Source organism: Hippichthys cyanospilos, chromosome 22 (assembly GCF_059441005.1).
Source record: "Hippichthys cyanospilos isolate Australia breed blue-spotted pipefish chromosome 22, RoL_Hcya_1.0, whole genome shotgun sequence".
In the NCBI taxonomy this organism is placed as follows: domain Eukaryota; kingdom Metazoa; phylum Chordata; class Actinopteri; order Syngnathiformes; family Syngnathidae; genus Hippichthys; species Hippichthys cyanospilos.
Genome location: NC_142390.1, coordinates 3003201 through 3022500, shown reverse-complemented (window position 1 = coordinate 3022500; position 19300 = coordinate 3003201). Strand labels below are relative to the sequence as shown.

At 44.1% G+C, this 19300-nt stretch overlaps 5 protein-coding genes across 8 annotated transcripts in view; 2 read left to right on the top strand and 3 right to left on the bottom strand.

Moving 5' to 3' along the window:
* Positions 1-2377, bottom strand: part of LOC148405439 (uncharacterized) — an 8357-nt gene extending 5980 nt beyond the window's left edge. For all 3 annotated transcript variants that reach the window (XR_015864303.1, XM_088407097.1, XM_088407098.1), the window contains exons 1-3: positions 1965-2377; positions 505-1801; positions 1-386 (exon numbers count right to left, since the gene is read on the bottom strand). The exon at positions 1-386 is cut by the window's left edge and continues 26 nt beyond it. The gene's annotated coding sequence lies outside the window, so the exon portion shown is untranslated. The remainder of the gene's footprint in view (positions 387-504; positions 1802-1964) is intronic.
* A 90-nt stretch (positions 2378-2467) lies between these two features.
* slc41a2b (solute carrier family 41 member 2b) lies at positions 2468-7883 on the bottom strand. Its single transcript, XM_088406487.1, has 10 exons — positions 7355-7883; positions 6639-6746; positions 5838-5909; positions 5491-5635; positions 5211-5357; positions 4132-4279; positions 3984-4063; positions 3515-3646; positions 3278-3426; positions 2468-3204 (listed from the first exon to the last, which is right to left on the bottom strand). The coding sequence occupies exons 1-10, from the start codon at positions 7880-7882 to the stop codon at positions 3019-3021; spliced, it is 1695 nt and encodes a 564-aa protein (XP_088262613.1). The 5' UTR covers position 7883; the 3' UTR covers positions 2468-3018.
* A 22-nt stretch (positions 7884-7905) lies between these two features.
* rint1 (RAD50 interactor 1) lies at positions 7906-15167 on the bottom strand. 2 transcript variants are annotated; one of them, XR_015864209.1, is made up of 17 exons: positions 14841-15167; positions 14640-14765; positions 14458-14573; positions 14207-14380; positions 13990-14130; positions 13734-13905; positions 13555-13665; positions 12715-12940; positions 12507-12644; positions 12318-12412; positions 11814-11918; positions 11441-11661; positions 11193-11373; positions 11006-11124; positions 10548-10803; positions 10000-10112; positions 7906-7996 (listed from the first exon to the last, which is right to left on the bottom strand). XR_015864209.1 is itself a non-coding variant. In XM_088406486.1 (15 exons), exons 1-15 carry the CDS (start codon positions 15069-15071, stop codon positions 10584-10586), a joined length of 2376 nt encoding a protein of 791 aa, XP_088262612.1. In that variant the 5' UTR covers positions 15072-15167; the 3' UTR covers positions 10510-10583. The 2 variants fall into 2 exon arrangements, 1 of the variants encoding a protein (XP_088262612.1); XM_088406486.1 differs by lacking the exons at positions 7906-7996; positions 10000-10112 and having other exon boundaries at positions 10510-10803.
* nopchap1 (NOP protein chaperone 1) lies at positions 9168-10466 on the top strand. Its single transcript, XM_088406488.1, has 4 exons — positions 9168-9313; positions 9654-9722; positions 9808-9941; positions 10043-10466. The coding sequence occupies exons 1-4, from the start codon at positions 9256-9258 to the stop codon at positions 10223-10225; spliced, it is 444 nt and encodes a 147-aa protein (XP_088262614.1). The 5' UTR covers positions 9168-9255; the 3' UTR covers positions 10226-10466.
* Positions 15168-17611: 2444 nt separating the features above from the next.
* Positions 17612-19134, top strand: prl2 (prolactin 2). The gene is made up of 5 exons (XM_088406690.1): positions 17612-17681; positions 17750-17919; positions 18205-18312; positions 18436-18615; positions 18733-19134. Exons 1-5 carry the CDS (start codon positions 17660-17662, stop codon positions 18916-18918), a joined length of 666 nt encoding a protein of 221 aa, XP_088262816.1. The 5' UTR covers positions 17612-17659; the 3' UTR covers positions 18919-19134.
* The last annotated feature ends 166 nt before the right edge of the window (positions 19135-19300 follow it).

Below are 19300 nucleotides of genomic sequence, written 5' to 3'. Positions count from 1 at the left end.
TTATCTCATCCTGCCCATTGTTCAACCGCAAAATGCATACCGTGCAATTAGTTGTGTGCGGTTCTATTATTATTGCCCGGGCCTGCAAGACAACAGTGAGAGGGGGAAACAGCAGCAAAAAAACAAACAAAAAAAAAAAACAGCAAAATGTACAGTACAAGTGATTAAACATAAAAAATACAAACGGAAAAACAAGTACAACAGGTGATTAAATACAGAAAAAAGCAAAATGTTCAGTACAAGGTTTTAAATATAGAAAATACAAACAGAAAAACAATTACAACAGTGACAGGTGATTAAATACACAGAATTTTTTTTTTTTTAAGTAATTTGTGCCTTGATGTGGAATTGTTCCTTTTTCTCATCGATCATGCTCCTCTTCCAGCCTGCAAAACAAATATGCCGTTAATTGTGTTCAGGTAACTTGTTTATTTTCAATAATTCAACGAGAATGAGAAAAAAAAAACAAAAAAAACTGAAAACGTTCTACAAATGTACTTTCACCTGTTTTAGAATATATTTTGAATTTCTGAGACAGCTTCTGTCATTGTCCACAAGTCTAGTGTGCTCCAAGGTCCTCCTCCTGCTCACCATTTAGGAAAACGCATTCATTTTTAGCTCTAGGAAAAAAAAAAAAAAAAGTACGTTTATAGGCCATTTCATTTATGTAATACAGGTAATTTCAAGTAAATGCAAGTCGAACGCATCCTATTTAAAATTTGGATGAATTAGCATTAAACCTTAGACAAATACAATCAAAAACACTTGTCCAAGGCACTTAAAATGCACATCAGCAATAGCGGACGATAGAGGGATTCATTTTGCCACAACTTACCTCAAATGAACGGAGTATCCAAATCGGTGATCCAAAATGGCGGCCAAGCACGAGATCCGGAAAATGTTTGTAGTCCGAACTCCGGTGGAAAATGAGAGAAACCAATCCATGCAAAAAGTTTCTCCATATATGCTGGATATAATTAACGCGACGCATTTTCAAGACGCGACCACGCACGCAAATGTGGAAAGCCCCAGAAAAAAAAAAAAAAAAAAAAAACATACCCCTGATGGCTTTTTGCTTGGAAATTGAACTGCCCCAGAAAAAAAAAAAAACATACCCCTGATGGCTTTTTGCTTGGGAATTGAACTGCCCCAGAAGAAAAAAAAAAACATACCCCTGATGGCTTTTTGCTTGGGAATTGAACTGCCCCAGAAGAAAAAAAAAAACATACCCCTGATGGCTTTTTGCTTGGGAATTGAACTGCCCCAGAAAAAAAAAAACCAAACATACCCCTGATGGCTTTTTGCTTGGGAATTGAACTGCTAGCTACAACATTTAGCATCCACCGGTTACCGTGGAAAAAAATCAAACAAACAAAAACACAGAATAGCAAAATGGATCATCAAACCTCCAAAATCCTGACGCATTAAAATCCTGCAACAAGCAAAGTATTTCGAAGAGAACCGCCGACAAACATTTGATCGTGTACTCACCTGCAAACGTCCGGTCGCCATCTTGCCGCACCCGTGACCTGCATGTGAGTTACACGCTCAAGCACACCTGACTCCAACTCACCCGCAGGATTTTTTTTTCTTCAGTCTTCAATTAGTGGCCGATTGTAAGCAACGTTTAGGTGCATACCGCCATCTGCTGTACAAGAGGGTGTATAACACTCAAGTGGACATTTCAAGTGGACTTACCCCAATGATGTAGGACAACATCTCCTACTTTGCTGGAAGAAACAAAGGTTTCTTTTGAGCGTGCCGTGTAGCGTTTGCTGTCAACTCTGTGCCACAGGCTTGTCTGTTAAGGTGGCAGGATTTAACAAAGTCGAATCCGCTATCAGTTGGTGTGTAACTCATTCACTGCCGTTGACGGCAGTGAAAGCGTCCGTATAAAAGCATAGATGAAAAGAGAAGTACATTTGAACTTAAATATTGAATAAAGTAGGATAAACGCTTCTTACTTTCAATCAAGAGGAATCGAACCGAGATTGGTCTTTTTCTTGAGCTTTTCTCGACATTTGGGTCGGCATCGCCGGGAGCAATGACGGTAAGGGTCCGGAAGGAAATGAAATCAAAATATTGCAGTCGTTGTGACGATATCAATCCCTCGAGGGCCTTGCGAGGCCTCGGGCTCATACTTTGCCCCCGCCCCCCTGCACACAATTGCACACAATCTATGGGTTAACAATTATTAGCTTTGATACTAGCTATTGAAGGTGTGGCCGCATTCAAAAATTCATAAACATATTCTCTGCTTTGATCACAAGACTGAAGGTGCAGAAGCGCTGCCTCGTTAAAGCAATTTTCTTCAAAGACGTGTCAGCGAGATGCTTTCACATTCCCATGCGCGAGTTAATCGCAATTTGAAGGCTTGGTCATGTGACCGAGAGGCAGATCAATGCACCAAATGTGGAGTGCAAAAGTATCGGGACACCTGGCTTCTACGGTGAGATAAAAACAGATGTTATATTGGAAAAACATTTATTCCGACCACAAAGAAACAATTTCAATGGCATACGCGTCCGCTGTCCTGTCCTTTTTTTTCTTTTCTCCCAGGGCCAAAAACTGACATATATAAAATTGTAAAAAATACAAGACCGTGTCAACTCATCAATCTCATGAGGCAACTGACTTGAATACTGCTTCCTTTATCATACTTCCAAGAAGAGACATATTGGAAAAGGAGCCCGCGTTGACATGGACAATCCAGTAGGTGTCCACAATCAAGGCGCCAATGTAAACATCCCCATAGCTTGCTACAAGAAGCCCTCCAGCGCGGCATCCATTCTATTTACCCATTTGCTGCCACTGACGGATTTAGACGTCAAAGATCCCATTTTAACTGGGCTGGCAGTTCATGGGTTCAACAAAAACAAAAACAAAACACCTTATTGCACCAACTAATTTAGAGGTTGGAGAGGACTCCGCGGAAAAAGCATTCACGGCGCAAAAAGGTGCAAAGGTCTCAGCGATCAGTAGAAAAACGATGAAGGCGACGACGTTGGTCAGCAGGCGTCAGTCGCCCACGTCGCTGTCCTGGTCGCCGATGAGCCACAGGAAGTGGAAGCTGAGCGCCAACAGAGCCGTGCCCAGCAGGTCGCCCAGGGCCGTCAGGTAGGGGATGGAGAAGCTGTCGGGGTCTTTGCCGCCGCGCCACATGGAGTGCACCATCCAGTCGGCGATGCACAGCAGCAGCAGCACCTGACACGCAATCAACTTTTTGGAGCTTCTCATCATGTTATCATCGCATTTCTCAAGAGTATAGTGAAAATACCTGCAGGAGAGCGGCAGCCAGGTAGACGGACATGAAGATTGGCGTCAGCGTGGTGTGTCCGCTTTTCATCAGGTGAATGGTGTAGAGGAATATAAGATGCCCGGGGATCACCAGGAGGAGGAGAACCTGAGCAGACCGGTGATTGGCTCCTGGGTTGGCAAAAAATGAAGAGAAAAAAAAAAGGACAACAGGTTTTTTCACACGCGCCATCAGAGAGTGGAAAGCGGCGCTTCCAACCTGTGCCCAAGAAAGTGCGGCAGGGGTAGTAGCAGCCCTTGGCCTCGTCGGGGACCTCCCCAGGGGCAAAGTGAAAGTGCAGGAACGTGGAGATCCGGCTCGACTGAATGGCCACCAGGTTACCCCCGATACCTTGACACCGTTCGAGGACGACGACCGTAAAAGAAAAAAAAAAAAAAGCGAGCCCGGTTGAAGGTTGCCATTTACTGTGTAAGTGCGTTTGATTCACAGACTATGGCGTACTGTCAAGGAGTGCCACAAGGCTTTGTCCCTAGCCCCGCATTATTCAAATCCAATTATAATCCCTGTCTTTTTTTTTGGCCCTTGTTCAACAACCGGTTTCATTTGAAATGAAAATAGCCGCCGTTGCCTGGCGCTGTGCACGCCATCTACCTTCAGTCTGGGTCAAATTGATAATGCGACCTTGATGTGCGTCGCTGAAACGACTTGCCTGTTGAGTGTGACTCACCGTTGATAACGGGCGTGTAGACCACAATCCCGGCCAGATTGGGGTCTGACACGGTTTTGTCCAGGATCAGCCCTCCGATGCTGCAGGGGACAACGCCGTCGGCTAATTAATCGCCGAGCGTCTTTTTGGAGCGGCGGCAGACAAGCACCTGCTGATGACCATGGCCGTGATGACGGGCTCCCAGCCCGAGTAGAGCAGGGTGCGGCTGGCCGGGTGCTTGGAGGAGATGACCATCCACAGAGGCGTCAGACACATGAAGAAGGCACACACCACGGAGGAAACGTACGGGTAGGAATCTGCCACGGGAAGTGGACATGTCCCGTTTTCAATGGCGGGGGTCAATTGTGCATATTACAGAGCTAAAGTAAACAAAAAAAAAAATTGACGTTCTACTGACAGTAAAAGAATAATTGGGTTGAACATCTGCTTACATTTGGCGCCAGCTGTTTTCTAAGTGGATTTGTTTGACTCCAATACTAAAAAAAACCTCTTAAAAGCAAAGCAAAGGGCTCACTGACTTTCACATTTAATCTTCTGGAGAGGAGACTGCAACGACACGCTTGGTGATTATTAGCTATTAACGTCTTTCTCTTGCTCCCCGTATCCCCTCGTGGGAGGATTTACGGGTGCCATTTGCTCTCGCGCTACCTGCTGAGCTGGGGGGGGGGGGGGGACATCTGTAATGAGGGATAATAACTGCAAAGACGATATCCACTCAAACTTTCACACCAAGTAGCACTTCAAAAATGCATCTTCCTCAAAGTACCACCAGCATGAAAACAGATCTTAAAAAAAGGCACTTTACAACTCAGCTGATTTGCCACAAAATGACAAGCGTTCTTTTTTTGTCCCCCTCCACAAAAAATATATATATATATATCAGCGCGGCGGCACTGGAGAACAAGCCGGACATTGTTGAGGGAAGAGACAGGGGCGGGACAGCCCCATTACGCCGTCCGTTCTGCTGTGGAAATACGGAATCTGAAGCATGTTTAATAAATTGAGCCTCTGTTTTCTTTTGGAAAAGGAACATCTGCGTCTCGGAGCTTGAATGTGATGCTATATTCGGCGTTGACTGTATCCTTGTATAACGAGCAGCTTTGGGTGTGACATGAATTAAAGATGTGGAACGTGTGTGCGAAGAGAGGACGGTCTGTTCTGCAAAGTGATGCAACAATGACCTCTAGCGGCTAAACAAGGGAATTACAACATGCACGGCTCGCTCACCGAGGCACTTGTAGAGGCCCTGGCTGATCCATGCCAGTATGGCCAAGGTGATGAGGTCGCCGAAACTGGCGGCGATAGGCGTGGCCACGTTGTCCGGGTTGATGCCCGTCTTTTTGGAGCCTACGATCACGCCCACCATGATGAAGCCTGAAACGAGACGCCGCCAAAACGAAAGTTATAAAAGCGTTAAGACGACTTTGCCTCTGGAGACGATGCAAAAAAAATAAACATGGCGTAAGGGTGAGGAGCTTTTTTCCTCTGTTGTGACGGGCGCGCTTACCCTGCAGCAAGGAGGCGATGAAGGCCGTGGCCACGCTGCTGGAGCACAGCAGCACGGCGTGGCTCATCTGGAACTTCCCCTCGGGGATCCAGCCAAGAACCACGGCCGCCACGGCTGCCAAGAAGCCTACCACGGTGGCCTGAACCTAGTCAAAAAAAAAAAAAAAGTGTTTTTACAGTGTGCACAAACATGCGCTAGGATGTGTTTATCAAACACGTGGGTGTATGATTAACAGTGTCGCCATCTAGCAGACGTCCCTGACATGATAAATCCGGTTCTTGGCAGTGGAGGGACGTGATGTGCAAAAATTTTGATTTCTACGGAAAAAAAAAAGAAAAAGAATTCACCTGCTTGAGTGCCAGGTTGCCTATTATTAGATTCCACTTCTCTATAGGGGAGTCCATCTTGCCCACGTTCACCTGTTTTGGGAGCGCATAAAAAAAAAAAACAAGTAAGCATTTCCCACATGGGACGTTCTACTGTTAACTCATTCAGTGCCACGGACGAAAATTCTCACCTCAATAATAGTAAAAACAATAATAATAAAACTCTGGTCAAATACGTTTTTTTATGGAGAAGACCTTTTTTGAAAGAGCATTCACTTCTTGTGCTGCGGTGGTGTGTGCTATGTTTTACTCAGCAGATGAAAGAAGTACACCATAATTACAGCCTTTTGTTTGTAATGACTTTAGCATTTCTCAATAATGGCAGCCGAGGTGTAAACAAAAGGGAAAAGCTAAAATAGGCGCAGGATACGACCCAACTTGTTTTTCCATAAAAATACACAACAGAACCTTCCTGTTGTCAAAAGTCTTTCCAGCTCACTTGATGTGAGGTCAATTCACTCAACTGTGAATGCGAGGCCTGTGCGTAGTGAGCCGGGGAGAGAAAAAAAAAAGGGGGGAGGGGGGGGCAAAGCAAACAAAAGACAGAATTCTGCTAGCTACTTGTTAGCTCTTAAAGATGTGAAACGAATTGACGTCATGGATTTTACAGGACAATTTTTTCCAGCTAAACACACTAAAACTCCTCCTTAAGTGAAATCCACTTGTCCCGAATGCGTAAGTATTTATTGGTCATAAAGTAGGCATACAAGCAATGTTTGCGAGTGTGTGTGTGTGTGTGTTTATGGGTGTGTTTTGTCTAACCGCCGTGGAGAGGCGTGAGGCCAGAGTCATCTCCAAGTTGCCCTTGAGGCCCAGCAGAGCGGGCACCAGGATGAAGATTTCAGTAATGTACTGGAAGGCCTCCCAGTGCTGTGTGGACAATATCGACATTTGATTACACTCAGATTTGACCGTCAAATGATTCTTTGACAAACATTGTGTAAAAGTCTAAAGCTCCCAAATGGCGCAGATGAGAGGGACACACGGTATGCGGACCAGCTGGACGACTTCACTGAGTCGTCATTAAAGCAGCAATGTGTACTGGCAGGTTTAAAAAAAAAAAAGTTGTTTACGTTTTGGAACTTATTTTGGAACTCACAACTTATTTTTTTTATTTCTCCAAAGTAATTCCAACGTATTTCTGGTTCTACCACACTAAAAATATCTATTTTTTTTATAATTAAATACTTAAAAGGAAAATCAACATATTCTCTTGATTTCTCATTGAGTAGTTAATTTAGGTAGCGCAAGCAACTGTACTGGAAGGACTCCAAATTTGGTGAATATCTAGTTTCCCAAAAAGTTTCCTTTATTTCATGTAAACATTCAAAACAAGAACAATCTAAAATACATGTTTGTGCTCAAAATTACTTACTAATATTGACATAAAAAAAAAATCACACTTAAATTTCTTTATTCAACATATATACAGACTGCTACCTCCAGATACCTATCCCAAAAATGGCAGCTCAGCTTACCTGCACAATGTCCAGCACCATACCAGCCGATACGGTTCCAAACCCGGCCAACAGGAAAGGCACGAGGATCTGAAAGGCCATGGCCAGCGGCGACTCCTTGGGCAGAATGTGCACGGCGGCTTGCGCCTCTCCCAGCCCGGCGTCATCCTCGTCGCCATCCGCCTCGTCCCCGGACGGCTTCCTCTCGGTCAACATGGGCTCCAGTTCCGAGTAGCTCCCGTCCCCGGGGTCCGACAGAGTGACGGAGCCGCGAGAGGCGCGCTCCAGCAGCCGTCGGCTCTCCAGGTGAGGAGTCTCTTGCCTGTAGCCGTTCTGGAGCGCGCCGGCCTCGGGTTTGGCGCCGAGGTCGGACATAGCCAGCCGCTCCTCCTGGAGTTTGGCGTAGCCGGTGGGGACCATCGTCGGGAGGAGGGAAGCGAGCCGACCGTCCGATTTCAAGGAGAGACAACTGCGGATGCCGCTCAATCGTACCGTCAGGCTAGAGCCCAGGGAATCCCCGATGGCGCCGCTGAGACTCTGGATGCTCATGATGCGCTCTTGCACAGCGGGGTCTCATCTCCAATCTCCTCCTCGTGGTCTGAGAACGGCTTTTAAAAAGGCACTGGTGGGGTGTCCATTTCAGGGGGGTGTACACTCATCACCCTGTAATAAATCACAGTAATAATGAGTGTGATCTAGGAAAAAAAGTAAGTTCAATGTTTAATACCTATTCCATCAGATTAACATGTTTAAGACAGTGGTGCTCCTGGGTTAATGTTCCAGATAAATTTACATGTATTGTTCTAGAATGATTTGAAGTTATCTTTTTCTATCTCGGACTAGCCAAAATGATCAGAATGTCACTTCAATCTAGCATACAATATGTCACTAATTTCACCACAGAAGTGATTTTTGTTTGTTTCTTAGTGACATTTCATCATTGTGCAAGATAAAAACTAAGAAAAAAAAGCTTTAAAGGGCTGAATGCCCTTTATACTTACATCATTTGCACATAAAACTAACAGCGAAGCCGTAATCGTGGCCACAAAGTCTTCAACATAAAAATAACTACTGAACAATTGAAATACACACTGACATGTCTTTTCGGCAATTACGCATTCCCCGCGTACTTTGTTAGTCAACGTTGACACTTGAAGACAACGCCTCAGTGTAAAAGCTTAACGTTTATTTCGTCTGTTTTACGAATGGCCAAAGTAGCCGACAAATGTTTCGCTAATCTTTGCTGGCGTTCGTTAGCATCGTGCTACATTAGCTGTGTACAAATGAGAAATGTTTGCAGTCTACAACAGTATTCTGTTAAATACAGGCGAAGATAAAACGGGCGCTAGGATAAACATTCAGACAGAGACGAACCCTGAGATTAAAAATGCAAGTCGTGAACATTTTGTGGGGGGCTTGTATGGGAAGTTTACCATTGCGATGTGAAGATAATGATCCAAAATCGAAGAAGATGCGAGCAGATGATGACAGTCGCGTACACAGCCGTGTCAGTGAGCTGGTCAAAGATCCTCTATGACAAAAAGATGCACCACTATTTGTCTCTACCGCGCCTAGCTCATTTTCCTGACACGCGTACGATTAAATAATGAGTCATAGTGAGACATCTTGCTGAGCGTCAGTCTCCAATTTAAAGCGTTTTACTGGTTCTAATCATTCCAATCTAAGCTTATTTTGAATCATAAACTCTCATTCTTATAAATCTTTACATTATGACGTCAAACAACAGTACATTGCGTTCCTTCACCCTGTTTTCCGCCACATGCCAAATTCCTCCTGAACGATAGAGGGCGCAGCGTATGCACTGCGCAGTAAAGTGGCGTCATCAATGTGACGTTTACCCCGGATGTTGTTCTTAGCAAAAAAAAGTCACGCCAACATTTGGCAGTCGTGCCGCTTCTATAATGGACAAAAACAGTAAATTAAGTTCACAGGATTTGCTGTCATGTGGTAGTGCCGGGGGTGAGCGAATAAAACCTTATTTTGTTATTGAAAAGGACGTTAAATGTGATATCGAGCGGCTTTTACGAGATTTTGCTTGAAAAAAAAAAAGCACGCGCTCGTACTGCATGTAAAGCGTTTCCTCGGTTTACGACACTTAAATTTGTACGTAAATCGCAACGTACCCCAGTTTAGCCAAAATAGTAAACCTTAAAATCACCCATGAGCGATACATATCAATACCTGTATAAAAAAGAATAATTACAACTGAGAAAGCATCCGTGCCCCGCGTGACATAAATCGAGGACCTAATTAATTTGATCGTTTCAGTTTTATAAATGGTCTTTTTTTTTTGCCTCAGGTCTCGTAGAGAAGCTACTCCTTAAACCACCGTCTGGTTTAAAGACAGAAAGAGTTCCACGCAGCAGCGGTGAGGAAATGTGATCACTGTACTGCATTGTAATTAAGACTGGAACCCATAAAAATACCATTTTGTCTTTGCATTTTTGGAACAGTGATGGACCGATTGCAGAGTTTCCTCCCGCAGATAGCAGAAGCCAATCAAAAGCTAACGCAGCAGATGAAAGAAACCCCGGCAGGACATTTCGACATAGAGAACATCGAGGAGGCAGAAAAAGTTATCGAGATGGTGAGCAAAAAAAAAAAAAAAAAAAAAAAGAAAACTTTCCCATTGTCAGTTTGACGACCTGGTTTGTTCAAGATGTCTGACACCTTCCTCGTGGTTTGCAGGACATCGGACTGGTCGAACTTAGCGCATCTGATAGTGAGTCGGAGCACGAAGAGGAGGATTCTTCGGACTCTGACGAGGAAGAATTGGAGACCGTTTTAACTGAGGGCAACCTCAAACTACCAGGACACAAATTCAAAAAGGATAACTTCAACATCCAGGTTGTGGGGCAGCTAGAGAAATAAATGTCCCCCACATTTTTGATTTCTGACTTTCTATTGACTAGACCGACGAGTTATGTACAGGGCACAAAAGCTATAATGTGATGAAGAGCCTCCCAATGGGAAGTTTACACACCTTAAAAGATGCAACGAATCCAGCGACCACGCCATGTTGTTTTTTTGTTTTTTAAATGCATATCACGATTTGTATTTGTCTTCATGTACAGTTCATCTTTACGGATAACAATAAACACCTTTGGAATAACCAGTCATCACATCAGCTAAATTTCAAGAAAAATACACTAATGGGTCAATATATACCTTTAGTACATGATAGAAATCAAACCTTAAATTGTGAATTGATAGCTTTGAGATCCAGTTCTCATTGTCCAGGCCAGGAGGCTCTGAGGTTAAAGAGAATTAACACGTCACATGGTGCCAAGTAGTAAACTCCCAACTCGTTCAAGGCCGACTGCGGCGAGGGGTCATCCCTTCCCGTCCAATCTTTTGTGCCTTGTGCAGAAGAAGATTCCTTGATGAGGTCCCTCAGCAAGATAGCGGAACCCACATTGAGGCACAAGATAATGCAGGCTTCTTTAACACTAGAGGCAGAAATTTTGATTAAAGATTATATATATATATATATATATATATATATATATATATATATATATATATATATATATATATATATATATATATAATAAACATCGTTAAATGCTTGTGCTACTTGAAAAAACTGGAACACATTTTTTTATCTGGTGGTAAATGAATGTGAGAGTATACTTTTTTTTCTGGACTTACTGCTTAAAAAAGTTCTCGGGTCTTTTGCAGTAATGACCGAAAAGAGGAAAAAGGTTTCTGGTCATGTCAAACTGAAGTTGAGCTGCTCCTCCGTCGCTAAAATGATTGGACAGGACCACCTGAAAGACAAACGATATGGACATATTTTATTGGAGTAGGAGGAATTTTATCTGCTTGAAGTGCTTACTTCCTGGTAGAGAAAGCTGTCCAGTCTCTCTGCGAGGCCCTGCCAAGCCAGTTGGAACAGAGACAAACTTAAAAGCTGGTGCATGTTCAACAGGCTGTCCCTGATGCAAAGCATCATGGGACATGCAGAACTCGACAAGGACATGGCGGACATGTCATGCTGGGACGGATGAGAGAACCACCTACAAAAGGAGGACAACAACGGCCATTCATTCACGCTGAGCTCATAATCATCAGCGTTGTCCTCACCTGTCTTGGCAGTATGATTTGGCTTTTTCCGTGATGTCCCTCATGATGGCGTCCAGCAGCCGGCCCGTCATGTCTCCGCGGAGCCGATCCAGCAGGGCCAGCAGGCCTTCGAACAGCGAGCTCTCCAGAGAGGCCAGGCGGCCCATTTCCAACACCCCCAGGCCACCCAGCGCCGCCTCGTCGCCCAAGGACACGGCCGCCTGCTGCAGCTGCAGGAAAAACTGAAACGGCGCGGGAGACCCACTAATACGCTTTGCTTTATAAAGGAGCTTGAAATGAATTCATTGTACAGCATTGTCTTTCTTACCCAAAAACATGCAGCAACATGAAAAATATCTTCACACACTAAAAAGTTGAACTGAAAGCGTCTTACCACATTGTCCCCCCAGTCTGTCAGGATGGTGGAAATGTAATTGACGGCGTTGAGTATGGCACAATAACGTGCACTGAGAGGGGTGCGTGACTCCTCCTTCATCACCTGCATCAAACGGAATAAAATTGGAGTCTTAGGCAGACCTCTGCCAAGGCAACATGATGAAAAATCACACACAAAATTTGTTGAAAGGAACATATATATATATATATATATATAAATTTCGTACCTTTCCAAACCACCACAAAAACCTAACGGCAATGCAAACTTTCAGTTTTAAAATTCTTTTACATTCTTTAAACACTGTTTACCATTTAGTCCAAATACTTTGAGCTTCTGGAAATGATGAGCGTGAAAGCAAAAATTTATAGGGCGAAGAAGAAGAAGAGAATATTTGGATAATATATGTCTTTAAACAACTAATCATTAGCAAAAATAATTCTTGTTTGATCATCAGTAAGTTCTCCATCACAATGCAAATTATGCAAATGTATTTTTGATTACCTGAGTGAGTCGTATACGGAAGTCATCGACCAAGTCTTTCTGCAGCTCCAGAAACTTCAGCTGTGCAGATGGACAAGGTAATGCCCGGTAGCGGTCTAGCGATGAGGGGGAGAAAAAAAAAAGAAAAGAAAAAAAAAAGTCTTTTACCACCATAGTGGTGCTCAGTGTTCATCCCGATGACCTGCTTACCCGTGATGACCTGCAGCAAAGTCATGAAGGTCTCAGCACAATCGGGGCACTTGAGCTCATCCATGTCTCGGATGTCTTTGTACTGAGAGCTCCACGCTCCCTCGGCCGACAGCATGGCGTCCACCTTCTCCAGCGCCACTGCGCACAGCACACCGTTAAGCGTTGCCATCATGGCCTGCGAGGAAAATTTGAACGTTTGTCAACCTACACTTCTTCTCCACCGTCAGCCACTTCTGAAGGATGGCGTCATCGAGCAGCAAGTGGAGCAGGCCGGGCAGAGGCGGCGGGTACGAGTGGTTGCTCCGCAGCTCCTTCTCAAACTGGAGAACCTCCTCTACCAGGTGGCAGAAGAGCGCGTCGTCGTACAGCAGGCGGGACGCGTCCCCGGCCACCTTCTCCTGGACTAAGGACAGCAGGCCTCGACACAGCTCCACCTGAAAGGATGTCCCCACTCAATTTTATATGATGAAGACATTTTTTGGACGTTTTTTTTAACGTGTTTAGGAAAAAAGGCCGGGAGTTAACTGAACATGAAGACCGCACCAATAAAAATATAGGTAAACTTACCCCTGAAAAATCATTAAAATGTACTCAATCATTCTTTTTTCCAATGAGTTATCCTGGAATTACAAACAATATTGTTTCAAAATGTCATAAATAACGCATATAAATAATTCATTTAAAAAGTTTGTACAAAAGAGTTCAATACGACGTTTAACTACACTTAAATGTACTCCAGAATTAAAAATAAAATTTCTGCAATTTTCCACGAACCACTAGAGGGAGCCATAAAGCACAATTGACAATATCTTAAACGTCTTTAAGGAATAATTCATTAACATATTTGAATAGTTAAAAAAACAAATTCAAAAAACGTGATTTATTTAAAAAATCCAACAAAATCCTTTTCAAAAGAAGTGTTTTTTCTTCTTTTTACAAATGCACAACCGGTCAACAATTTCAGATGAACTTTGTTCTGCAGAAAATCATATCTGTACTTTGATAGCGCCAATCAGTATTGAGCAAAGGCAAATTTCCTCCTACTCACCATGGCATTGATGTTGGCATTAGCTCGGTCCAGGATAGGTTGGATCTTTTCTTCCATGAAGGTCGTGCTGTTCCCGATCCACATAAGCACCTGAGTCAGGTACCACTCTGGCTACAAATACACACAGACACAAAACTCACAAACGGTGTCTTAAGACTGAGGGAGGGCGCGAGTCCGACCTTGCTGGGGGTGTTGGTCTGTCGATTGCCGTAGAAGTGATAGCGGAACCTCTTGCTGAGTGGCTGCAGCATGATCTGGATGGGCAGGCAGAGTGGAACCTCCTGGGGAACAGCAAGCGGTTGGACGTCGGCTTTGGACTGGGGCGACGTCCTCTGAGATATGAGGTCATCGCTGGACAAAGGAAGTTAAAGAACACGGAGGTTTAACACAGTCACGTCGTCAGGTTCCGGGGGGATATTTTGAAGCCAAGGATACGATGTCTGGAGGGCCAGGAGTTGCGTGACCAGAAGCTCCAGCTGACTCGCCAGCTCTTGCCCGTTGGCGGTGGGTGTGAGGGACTGGGTCGGAGGGGATATGATCGGCCATTGGAGCTGGGTCAAAACCTTCTCCAAATCCCTATGAGTTTCACAAGATTATTAACCCTTTAATAATTACAAATTCAGTCAGAGGAACATTTCTTTTCTTTGTTTACCCAGCCAGACGATCCTTGATAATCTTGTGCCAAAATTGAAGAGTTTCTCTGAGGAAATCCCGCAAGTGAGAGCATTTGGACTCACTCAGGCCTGCGTCCATCACAGCCATGCTTTCCACAGCCTTGATGGCCTCCCACACGCTGCTGGTCATCAGACACTGCTGGACCACAGCGCTGTGGAAACACATAAAATCCAATATTGTATTAAAGAAGGGAGGGGGGGGGGTGATTGATGATGATTATTTTAGGACCTCAGCTCTTCAATGTGCTGAAGACAGCGTAGGTATTTCATGTGTCTCTCCACCGTCTCCACTTGGCTCATCTTTTGACCGAGAGTATCCATCCACGGTTGGGAGTTCTGCAGGTGCTACAAAACGAAACAGAGCACTGAGTATGCACTTTAAAAAATCTTTTAATCAACAGTGTTATTTACCTGTTGTAGTTTTGTAGAGATTACTTCCTCCCGTTGCAAAAGCTCCTCCAAAGAAGATCTGGCATCTTCAGCCGCAGACAGAGCTGCTGACACTTGGGGAGGTACAGAGCTGGATGCTGTCAACACCTAAAACGCGACATATCAAATGAAAACTTCTAATTTTTGGCAGTAAAATCAATTACAAGTTTATTGAATGGTCACCTGTCTTTCCAATGCGCTGCTGTCGTCCTCCAATTTTTGCAGCAGGCTGCCGACATTCTTCAGCGATTTCACGTCACTGCCCACCTCTTTATCTATAAACTCCACCACATAGTCACGCAGTTCGTCGGAAAGGTCCGAAAAATTCCCGTTGTTGGGATTATCTGTTAAAACGGGATTGAAATGTTTTGACAGATTTTCAACATCGCTGTCTTCGGCTGTGGGCGCCGCCATCTTGGCTCCGAAAGACAACACACAAACTTCCTGCCACGAGAAGCCTTCGTACAGGAAGTGCGCTTGTTTACTTCTCCAGCATCTACCGCATAGGCTAAAACGGAACAAGTGATAGTAACAGCGCCCGGCAGAAAGTTTCAAGATAAAATAAAATTTAAGAAGCAGCATTGACTCTTTCCGTCGTGCTGTTAAAAAAATAACAAAACAAAACAACAAATAAAGTAAACACATTTATCGAGGTGACGTTTTAACAGTTCAATGTGCATTATTTCAATCGTTTTAACTCTGCAACGCGTTGAAGAAATATAATGCACAGCGCCGAGATAAAGAACATATAAGGCCCTTTCACAATAAAATAACTTTGGATGAATGAGACCGATTTACGACGTTCGAGAAGGGGCCATTTCTGTTATGATGACCCATGATGAATCTCCAATCATATCAGTAACAACCAATGCAAACTTCCACTGATGTCAACGTGTACAAGGTTAACAGCTTCTGGATTTAGAATACAACATAAATAAAATTAGTGGTTCTATTCATAAAACTGATTGGCCATAATACACAGATTTAGCACTAATGATTTTTCCAATGACCAACTATATGTGTATATATATACTACTATTATAAATTTCATTTTCCAAAATAATCTAATGTATTGAGACACATGGGCATACACAATAAATAAATACGCTACGTTACATTGCGAGTCCCCAGGTGTCGTTTGTGTCCCCGACTGACTGTAAAAAGGCCTCTGGGCACAGATAGCAGTTTAGTTAACCCACTCCCAAGGAGGCCATTCTCAAGAGGACAAAAGGCAAAACGTGCCCGTGTCATCTTGCGTTTCGTTGAACGTGCGGCACGATCACGTGGAGAGCTCATTGAGGAAAGATCTCCAGGAGGACCAAAATGACTTTTTGCTTTACCAGAAGAAAATTGCTTGATTGTTGCAGCCAACCATTTCAAATATTTGATTTGCACTTATATTTTAGACTCCATCCATTTTCTATCCTCACAAGGGTCGCAGGGTTGCTGGTGCCTATCCCAGCTGGCTTTGGGCACCGGGGAGAGAACCCACGCAGGCTCGGGGAGAACTTGCAAACTCCACACAGGAAGGCCGGAGCCAGCTGGATTTGAACTCGGGAAAATGGGGTCGTCATCACTGTTAATAGCATTAAAATGGATAAGAATTCAAATCTTATTGTGATTCAGAGTATAATAAACAAGAAATGTTCTTCAATAGCCCACAAACTTAGTCAAATCACAACATAGATATGTTTCACATTTCAAACACATTCATGTTAGGTTCATTTAACTTTAAAGCAATGAAAAAAAGAACTTGGCTTTGATTGGTCTATGCAACATCGCCCCTCAAATTGGTGATGGGCAGCAATTCGCCCTAAAAATAATGGATTGAACCATTTTTGGTCCTCAACCCACAGATAGGGAAACCTTGATCTACTTGCGTACGTATGCCGGTGAGTCAATTGCTTACGACACACATTTGAGCCACTATTGTTTGACATTCAAACTTCTGTGAACACAAAGCGACACAGCGCTCTCAGTGGCATTGGCGACTCTCGCAGAAGGTCGCAGTCTTCTCTTCCTGTTAGTAGCCGCGCTGCTCCCGATGACCTTTTTTGTCATCTGTTCGCCACGAGCTCGCAGAGTAAACCCCAAGGTTTAAGAATGAAGGAATGACATTCCCTCTTTTAATGATGTCACTGCTTTCGTCGAGCACCTGGGGTTATTTCGATTCTCGCGTGCACACAGGAAGACTACACGTGCAGCAGGGTGAACGCGCAGGGCAGTCGGAAAATTCAAGTATCTACATTATATGTCGAGCTCCATGAGGCCTTCACATTTATACAGTGCATTACATATGTTTGTACAGCTAGGCAGATAAATAAAATATAAAATATGTATAAAATACACTGCAAAGGGAAAATGGCACCACCTGCTGGAGTTGATAGGAAACTGCATGACATCTATTGCTGGTATTATGAAGTGTTATTTATCGCATTATTTTAGTGCTGTGGTGTAGTTATGGAGAGAAAGATGTATAAATCCTGAAAAAATAAAAATCAATCATCTGGTAACGCACAATTTCAATAGTCTGGACTGAGGAGTCGGTAGTGGTGTGCCACATGACGCCATCATAAGGCCCCCCCCCCCCCCCCCCCCCCCCCCCCCCCACCATTTTTTTGTGAAATTATAACTAACTTGGGACTCAACAATATTCACTATTTTTAGATTTAAAAATATCCTAAAGCACTAATTTGTCAGCTAAAATCCATCCATCCATTTGTCCTCAGGGTGAGCTAGGGCCTATCTCAGCTTAAAAAAAAAAAAAAAAATCTCGCCAACTACTGAGATGTCCCATTGATTTAGAGTTGTTTCCACTTGGGTGATCTCAAACTATGATTCATGCTTCTCAGGACTACTACCGTGTGTCAAACGTTTGAGCCCTTTTCAACTTGCCTCCGGCCCCGCCCCCTCGCTTTTCTGCTCACTATTAAAAAGACAAGTCAGAGAGGGACACTCAACAGTGTCCACTCTGAGAAAGGAGATCCTCCTCACTTCATAGGATGCCGCGAAACCTCCAATCAGGTACGTACTTGTATCGCTTTGTATACCCTCCTGATCTCCCTGATGATCTTGTCAATTCTTCCTCCTAGTTTGGCTGCTATTGGCCAGTATAACGCTGGGCAGCGAAGTGGCCGCAGCACCGATTTGTGCCAACGGGCAGGCCAGGTGTCGCGTCCTCTCATTGGCCAACCTCTTCGACAGAGTCATCCAGCACTCGGCGAGGATGCACGACATCTCCAATGACCTTCACTCGGAGTTTGTGAGTTGCAATTTTCATCGCTCCTATATTTTCTATTTGCTCAAAGCCCAATTATTTAAAAGCCTGGAGGTAGTTTTGAAAACAACCTAAAAAATAGGATCGCACAGTTTGAGGGGTTGAATGTCAAACTATTTTTATATTTGATATTATGAGCCTCCCAAAGTTAAATCCCCGACTCCCAGTGGTTAAAATGACTCACACATTGTAGGACAGTATCCTTTTTACTGAGCTACCCGTTGACATTTACGTGACCTCTGATATTTCATTTCTTTGCGCACCGAGCAGGAGCAGTACTCCACGCCCAGTCGGAATCACATCGGAAGGGTCAGTCGCAACTGTCACACCTCCACCCTCCTCACCCCCAACGGCAAGGAGAACGCCCAGAGAATTGCGGTAAATCTATTTTAACGTTAGCCCCTGGAATGTCTGCGCTCTTTATTTTGTGTGAGTGGTCATTCCAATAACTGAAAATTTGCAACAAAAAAAACCCTACCCCCATCCCCAATTGTCACATAGCGCGAGGAGCTAACGGAGGTGATCCTGAAGCTCTTGATGGCTTGGCGAGACCCCCTGTGGCACTTTCACCAGATCGCGGCCCGCCAACACGACCTGGCCAACTTCAGCTCGGACAAGGCTCTCCAGATGAGCGAAATGGTGCGCGAGTTACGAAAAGGCGTGGAGAAAGTGGCAGAGAAGGTACCCCGTCCCATAAGAAGCTATTTGGGTGTATTTTTTTCCCCTCTACATACAGAATAAGCAATACAGGGCCGAACACATTCTTCAGCGCATCTTTTCTTTTTTCCTCTACCTTAGATGCAGACACTGGGGATGATAAGCAACTCCGTGAGCACCGTGGAGGATCTCCTGCCCTCGGAGAGCGGCCAGTGGCGCCTGATGAAAGACCACGAGCTCCTCTACTGCTTCCGCCGCGACTCGGACAAGATTCAGAACTACTTGAAGATCCTCAAGTGTCGCATCGTTCCTGAGCATGGATGCTGAACGGAAGGAAAAAAAGAAGGGAAAAAGCACTTGATCATCTAGGAAAGGTTTTGTACGGAAAGGGTTTCATAACACAGGTGGATATTTTTTTTTTGTATGAGAAGCAATAGTGAAACACAAAGACTGGCAAACATTCTCTGTATAAGCAAAGACAAGGATTGTTGTTGTCATAAGTGTTTGTTTCATGCCTATCATTTACATAAAAAGCAATATAAAATGTTGGAACAAATCTTTGTGCATACCGATTCGTGATCCTCTGTAGATGACCACAATGTATTCTCCAGTTTGTGAGTCAACAGAAGCAATCTGGTCAGATAAGTCATGAATGCATCATATCTCACTGAGTTTTAAGATGTCATTAGAGGTTCTCAAACTTTTTATA